The sequence below is a fragment of the Salvelinus sp. IW2-2015 genome, linkage group LG9 (assembly GCF_002910315.2).
Source record: "Salvelinus sp. IW2-2015 linkage group LG9, ASM291031v2, whole genome shotgun sequence".
NCBI lineage: Eukaryota > Metazoa > Chordata > Actinopteri > Salmoniformes > Salmonidae > Salvelinus > Salvelinus sp. IW2-2015.
In genome coordinates, this window is record NC_036849.1 from 16,751,307 (window position 1) to 16,758,915 (window position 7,609).

The window sequence follows — 7,609 nt, forward strand, 5'->3', positions numbered from 1 at the left end:
CATTTAAAAAAAAGAAAAGGATGCTCATATACACTGGACAGGTCACACATACAGTATAACTATCAAATGAAACACTCAGGTTCAAAAAGATAAGTTCATCATCAGAATGCAGCAATCTCAGAGCTCCTCTGGTCATGGCAGCTGTTCTCATTTCAGTGAAAGCCTTCTTACTATATTATCCTGTAGTGCTAGCCTAAATAAACAAAACGAGGATACATTTTAAGAGAACGGAAGCTTTAACATTTTATAGCAGGAGAAATTGCAAGGGAGAGGAGAGAGGGACAATCTGAAATGCTGCTCAATGATATCATGTACTGGACTTCCCCTTCATCCCTCTGCCCTGTCATGCCCTGTCATGCCCTGTCATCACCACCCAGAGGGGAGGAGGATGACACTCAATACCTGCTCTGTGTCAAGTAATTATGCTAAACATATCCTGGCCAAGGAGAAGAGGGGTTGAATAGGAAGCCCTACTACTTTGATACTTACAGTCCAGTGGCACTTGGACAGCATACAGAGGGAGAAAAGAGAGCCACTAGCAGTAATTCTCAAATGATCTGTTTTGGTTATTTATAGCAAAGGCAACAAATGGCAATTAATCTCTGTGCAATTGCCACATTCCTCCTGCCTTTTCCTGTTGAGTGGAAGGACTTAGAGGCTATGTATTATCAGCCAAGAAGGCCTTGAAGGGATTTGAAGGTGGGGGTGGTGGTCTGTGATTCATTCAACTAACATGCACACTTTCATCTGTCTCCTGTGTGTGTTTGTGACTAGGACATTTTAGAATGTACAGTGTGTGTATTTGTAAAAGGTTCTGATATTCACCACTTTTTTTGTCTCTCGAGTTTTTTTGATAGGAAAGGGAGGCGTGTGTATTCTGATTTGGTTACATTTTTTTTATTTAGTCACATGCACATGTAGTTGCAGTGTACAGTGATTCTTAAGCACCGAGACCTCAACAGTGCAGGTGTGAATGAAACAATTATAATATGTTTACAACTGTGACAATGGTAAATCCACTGTTTAGTCATTCAAAATTGGATTGAGAATGTATTAATTCTCTGTCCGACCGCTTTAGATTTAAAACAAATCTCTTGGTATTCACTTTAGATTTCAATCCTTTTTAAATCTGAGAAGTTTTTTAATACAAAATGTCCTACTTTAACAAACAAGGCCAAACTCAGGGGAGTGAATAGTATACATCACAGATGGTCAGTTAAGCAGGTTTTAAGATAGTAGGTTTTTCACTGCCAAGTGGATCACTTGATTGAACCCAGACAATGACTGGTATAGTTTGATTACTATCCCTATTAATCATCATTAATGAATCTGCCAAATTTTATTTATATAACAAATAAATACAAATTTTACAAAGTCATTAGTCAGCAAACACTTAACATGGAGATTAACCCCGACTTGCTTGTTAGTAAATGTCATTGAGTCTCTCCATATAGCTGAAGAGAGGGCATTGGAGGCAGACCTGCCAACCAACAACACTACAGCCCCACTATGTAAACAGAGATCTGCATGAAAGGCTGCAAGGGGGCCCACGCATGCCTGTGGGAGTGGCGGCGTGCTTCATGGTTTATGCTTGAAAAAGAGAATCTTCCTACTAATCTGGGGCTTGGTGAGGAATTCCCCCTGCATGGAGGGCCATTCAGGGAAGCTGGCTATATGCTCTATCTACTTGGTGATGCATGAACATTGAACTACAGTATGGAGTATAGAATAACTATGACATGTAACATGGTAAATTATTTGGTGGCTCATTGTATTAATTATGGTGAATGTCTACTTTAGCTTATATGTTAAATCTGAATCAAATCAACATTAAACATCTACATTTAGAAATGTTACCTTTCCATGTTTAGCAGCACAACTTGCTGTTCCCCATTGTGAGCAACTATTGCCCCCTAGTGCTCAGAAATGGAAGTGACTGGTAATTTCTTTGGAAATCATCCTGGGCCTCATCTGAGGGTCATGTGCTCGATTACCCCCAACACTACATATTTTTGTTGTGGCCTCAGACAAGAACACCTGATTCTACTTGGCAACTAATCATCAAGCCTTTGACAAGTTGAATCGGGTGTTTTTGTCCGGGGCTACAAAACATGTGTGCTGTTGGGAGTACTTGATGACCAGAGTTGGGAATCACTGGTTTAGTGAACCCATCCATTTGAGGCATATGAAAGGCAGTGGGTGCCAATTCTAGAAGCAGGTCACCTGAAAGGACATAGCTAGAACCATTCCCATCCACCAGGCCTGTTCTGCAGCTAGCGGTTTGCATGGAGTCCAGTGGGCTTCCGAGTGGCACAGCGGTCTAAGGCACTGCATCGCAGTGCTAGAGGCATCCCTACAGACCCTGATTCGATTCCAGGCTGTATCAATCTGCAGTGTTTGGGAGTCCCATAGGGTGGCACACAATTGGCCCAGCGTCGTCCGGGTTAGGCCGGTTAACGGACTTGCCTGGTTAAATAAAATCATGCACAATAGAACGAACAGGGTATTGCTCAGAGCTAGTGTGATTTAACATTCAGTGCTCCATGCTGTGCACCAATGTGTAAGGTCTGGACAGGGCGCACACACTGAACAAATAACTCAGTGCATCGCAGAGAATAGTGATTGTCTGCTATCTACAGTGCCTTCAGAAAGTATTCACACCCCTTTGTGTTACAGCCTGAATTTAAAATGGATTAAGTTGAGATTGTGTGTAGGCCAGTGACACAATACCCCATAATGCCAAAGTGGAATTATGTTCATTATTTTTTAAACAAATTAATAAAAAAAATAATCTGAAATGTCTTGAGTCAATAAGTATTCAACCCCTTTGTTATGACAAGTGTAAATCATTTCAGGAGTAAAAATGTACTTTAAAGTCACATAATAAGTTGCATGGACTGTGTGCAATAAGTGTTTAACATGTTTGAATGACTACCTCATCTCTCTACCCAACACATACAGATCACTGTAAGGTCCCTCTGTAAAGCAATGAATTTCGAACAGATTCAACCACGAAGACCAGGGAGGTTTTTCAATGCCTCGCAAAGAAGGGAACCTATTGGTAGATGGGTAAACATTTTAAAAAGCAGACATTGAATATTCCTTTGAGCATGGTGAAATTATTCATTACACTTCGGATGGTATATCAATACACCCAGTCACCGTAAAGATAGACGTCCTTCCTAACTCAGTTGCCAGAGAGGAAGGAAAACAGCCCTCACCACGAGGCCATTGGTGACTTTAAAAGTTAGAGTTTAATGGCTGTGACAGGAGAAAACTGAGGATAAATTAACAACATTATAGTTACTCCACAATAGTAATCTAATTGAGAGTGAAAAGGAAGCCTGTACAGAAAAATGGCTGCATCATGTTATGGGTAGGCTTGTAACTGGAGTTTTTTAGGATAAAAGAAACAGAGCAGAGCTAAGCACAGGCAAAATCCTAGAGAAAAACTTGGTTGTCTGCGAGACTAATTCACCTTTCAGCAGGACAATAACCCAAAACAGAGACCAAATATACACTGGAGTTGCTTACCAAAACGACATTGAATGTTCCTGAGTGGCCTCGTTAGTTATAAATCAGATTTAAAAAAAATTGATGGCATGACATGAAAATGGCTGTCCTGCAATGATCCAACTTGACAGAGCTTAAATATTTTTGTGTATGAAATTTTGTACAATCCAGGTGTGCAAAGCTCTTAGAGACTTACCCAGAAAGAGACTCATAGCTGTAATCACTGTCAAAGGTGATTCTAGCATGTATTGATTCAGGGGTGTGAATACTTATGTAAATTAGATCTGTATATAATTTACAATAAATGTTAATGTTTCTACAAACATGTTTTCACTTTGTCATTATTGGATAGTGTGGGGACTGGTGAGAAAAAAAGTTTTACATTTAGGCTGTAACTACAAAATGTGGAATAAGTCAAGGGGTATGAATACTTTCTGAAGACTATTATCTACACACTAGCACTCTGCTCCTGAACATGATATACACTGAGTATACAAAACATTAAGAACGCCTGCTCTTTCCATGACAGACTGACCAGGTGAATCCAGACTGACCAGGATGTCACTTGTTAAATCAGTGTAGATGAAGGGGAGGGAGACAGGTTAAAGAAAACTTAAGCATTGAGACATGGATTGTGTATGTGTGCCATTCAGATGGTGAATGGGCAAGACAAAATATGTAAGTGCCTTTGAACAGGATATGGTAGTACGTGCCAGGCGAACCGGTTTTTGTCAAGAACTGCAATGCTCCTGGGTTTTTCATGCTCAACAATTTCCTGTGTATTAAGAGTGGTCCACCACCCAAATGACATCCAGCCAACTTGACACAACTTAGTATAGTCAGTGTATTTGACATACTTTAATTAGCTAAAATTATATTTCATGAACTTTTATTAAAAATTAACTTAATCATCCCACAAATGTGTTCCAACAGTTAAATACTGCAATGAGAAAAACATGTTCTGAAGGAGAATGTTTTATTTTCCTTTTCAAAGGTAGACCCAGCGAAATGACGTTGCCACGTTCAGCACCACATATATTGCGATAAGCAAGATGCAAGACTTCGCTCCCACAGTCACACACAGTATCTGCACGTGTATATGAGTTTGCGTCTCGCTATACGGAACCAAAACAGCTGAGAAGTTTAGCTGAGAAACGCTTCAACACTCTTCGCTGCTGCGGAAATTGATCCACTATGCTGTTTACTTTGTCATATCGTGAAGTCTACCTCTAATTAACTGGGATTTGTTTTAGAATCATGGTGCAATGAGTATCACAGTCTGGTAAAACTCATAGTCCGTACTGTGACAACATGGATATATCGATAAAGGATTTTCAAATGAGTTCTTTCAACATTAGTGCTCTCCCCTGGGGTCCATTCCATTTAAATTCCCATGTGAACTGTACATGAGTGCAATTCAATCATTTGTATACCACAACCCTGACAACCACATATACACAAGACACTCACTCATTCACTCAGACAGCTCTGCGAATGTGAAGGATGCGGATATCAGGACTGTTATACTCTGGGTCCTGCTTGTTCAAAGGGATCTCCTCAGACTGGAAGTCTTGTAGAAGCAACTGATTGGATAACAGAACAGAGGAACAGCACGTCATTGAAGAGGAAGATGTTCCTAAGAACTCCACAGAAGAAATGAAAAGTTTACATATAACAGCTAACTACATTTCCTTACACAACAGTATATATGATAACAAGAACTGACAGAATTCTCACCTCAAAAAATTGTTTCTCCACTTTGGGGTTGACACCCACTGTGCGTTGCTCATAGCAGCATATGATGGTGGTCTCTGGTCCAACCAGGTGCTTCAGGGTTTCCACCAGTGGCTTCACGGACTAAGTACAACAGACAGTAAAAAACAAAGTTATTTTTCACCCATGTATTGAACTCAAAGTAACTCATCCCACAATAGTGATTATTATTATTTGACCATGCTGGTGATTTATGAACATTTGAACATCTTGGCCATGTTTTGTTATAATCTCCACCCAGCACAGCCAGAAGAGGACTGGCCACCCCTCATAGCCTGGTTCCTCTCTAGGTTTCTTCCTAGGTTTTGGCCTTTCTAGGAAGTTTTTCCTAGCCACCGTGCTTCTACACCTGCATTGCTTGCTGTTTGGGGTTTTAGGCTGGGTTTCTGTACAGCACTTTGAGATATCAGCCGATGTAAGAAGGGCTGTATAAATACATTTGATTTGATATTACTAAATGTGTTGGGCAGTTGTATAGGTGATCAAGCAACAAAAAGCAAGTCCAACAAAAACTGAGCCTAGGTTAGTACCCCCAAATATTAAAATTGCACAAATTCAGTATCACAACAGTAAATGATAAAGTACAACACCTGTTCATAATAAATGCAGTCCGCCATCAGGATAAAATGTGGGTGTGGTAGAAACTCTGACAAATTTTCACCCCTTTAAAGATAAGAGAATTCCACATTTGAGACATGAACTAGGCTAGATTACATGGCCCATCTATAGAAAAGCCATGGTTTGCTTACACATTATAGCCTACTGTGATGACTATGGTTGTAGTTTGCCTTGTCTTAGGAAATACAATCTATATTAACTAACAAGTACTGGGATAAGTACAGTACAGACCATTTTAGTACCTTGGCTTCGATGGATCCACTGCTGACAAGTTCCTGGTTGTCTTGGATATTGACTTGGAGTAGAGACTGCAGGTCCTCGAGGTCTGTCACAGTAACCTGAGCTCTACAGGACAGAAAGAGAGAGGGAGGAAGACAATATGTTCTTTATGATTAAAATAATTTCATCAATCAGTTCTGTACCAATGTAATTTCAGACCATTCGATAGGTTGCTAACGTAGCTATACAGTTCAGCTAAACAGAAACGTTAGCGAGCTAACTAATGTTAGATAGTTTACTTTAGTTAGAAGCGAAGCAAATAGTTAGTCAACTATTCATATAGATAAAAGGCTCACAATAACATTTAGTAGCTACTTAACGTTACTCACCCCAAAGATGCTGCCATAAGGCCCACTACTCCTGTTCCTGCTCCTAACTCTAGAATGTTTTTGCTAGCCCACATGTTCACGCCCGAGCAAGGGTCATACAACGGTTTAGTTTCTAAATATTTTGACAGGACAATTGCTGCATCCCACACCACACAACCGACGTCTCCTTTAAAGCACTGTTTGATTTTCAAGACAGATCCGTCGTTTTTCTCAACGTCTCTTGTAAAATAATTATTGTGGTGTAAGGTATGCTCCGCCATCTTTTCTTCTTCGATGAGATATGACCGCGGTTGGCATCCAATAAATGTTGCATTACCGCCACCTACTGGAGTGGTATGAATACTTTATTTAACTCCCTTACACTTCGCTAAAAAAATGATATCTTCAAAATATAATTTGAAAACAAATAAAAAACACAACAAATCAAATCAAATCAAATTTTATTAGTCACATACACATGGTTAGCAGATGTTAATGCGAGTGTAGCGAAATGCTTGTGCTTCTAGTTCCGACAATGCAGTAATAACCAACAGTAATCTAACCTAACAATTCCACACTACATATTTTTAAACTCCCACATCTTCCTTCTTTCAATTCTCCATCATTTAATTTAACAAGGCTAATCTTAAAAACAAGGCTCCCTAAATTCAATCAGCATATCGATTGCGCGACCCGGGCTGGCAAAACCCTGGATCATTGTTATTCTAACTTCCGCGACGCATATAAGGCCATGCCCCGCCCTCCTTTCGGAAAAGCTGACCACGACTCCATTTTGTTTGTTCCAGCCTATAGACAGAAACTAAAACAGGAAGCACCCGCGCTCTGTTCAACGCTGGTCCGACCAATCGGATTCCACGCTTCAAGATTGCTTCGATCACATGGACTGGGATATGTTCCGCATAGCGTCGAAACAACAACATTGATGAATACGCTGATTCGATTAGCGAGTTTATTAGCAAGTGCATCGGTGATGTTTACCCACAGCGTCTATTAAAACATTCCCAACCAGAAACGTGGATTGATGGCAGCATTCAAAAGCAACTGAAAGCGAGAACCACTGCTTTTAATCAGTGCAAGGTGATCGGGAAACATGCCAG

The 7,609-nt window shown here is 40.2% G+C and overlaps 1 protein-coding gene across 4 annotated transcripts in view; it reads right to left on the bottom strand.

The window, feature by feature from the left end:
- Window positions 1–4,347: 4,347 nt before the first annotated feature.
- The window catches only part of vcpkmt (valosin containing protein lysine (K) methyltransferase), a 13,019-nt gene continuing 9,757 nt past the window's right edge, over window positions 4,348–7,609 (bottom strand). Inside the window, exons 1-5 of one of the 4 annotated variants that reach the window (XM_023994495.2) lie at window positions 6,513–6,823; window positions 6,136–6,249; window positions 5,877–5,949; window positions 5,251–5,370; window positions 4,348–5,096 (exon numbers count right to left, since the gene is read on the bottom strand). In XM_023994495.2, the coding sequence (XP_023850263.1) occupies window positions 4,992–5,096; window positions 5,251–5,370; window positions 5,877–5,949; window positions 6,136–6,249; window positions 6,513–6,772 (672 nt within the window). In that variant the 5' untranslated portion in view covers window positions 6,773–6,823 and the 3' untranslated portion in view covers window positions 4,348–4,991. Of the gene's footprint in view, window positions 5,150–5,250; window positions 5,371–5,876; window positions 5,950–6,135; window positions 6,250–6,512; window positions 6,841–7,609 lie in introns of those variants that run through there. The other 3 variants (XM_023994497.2, XM_023994498.2, XM_023994496.3) reach the window with 3 other exon arrangements.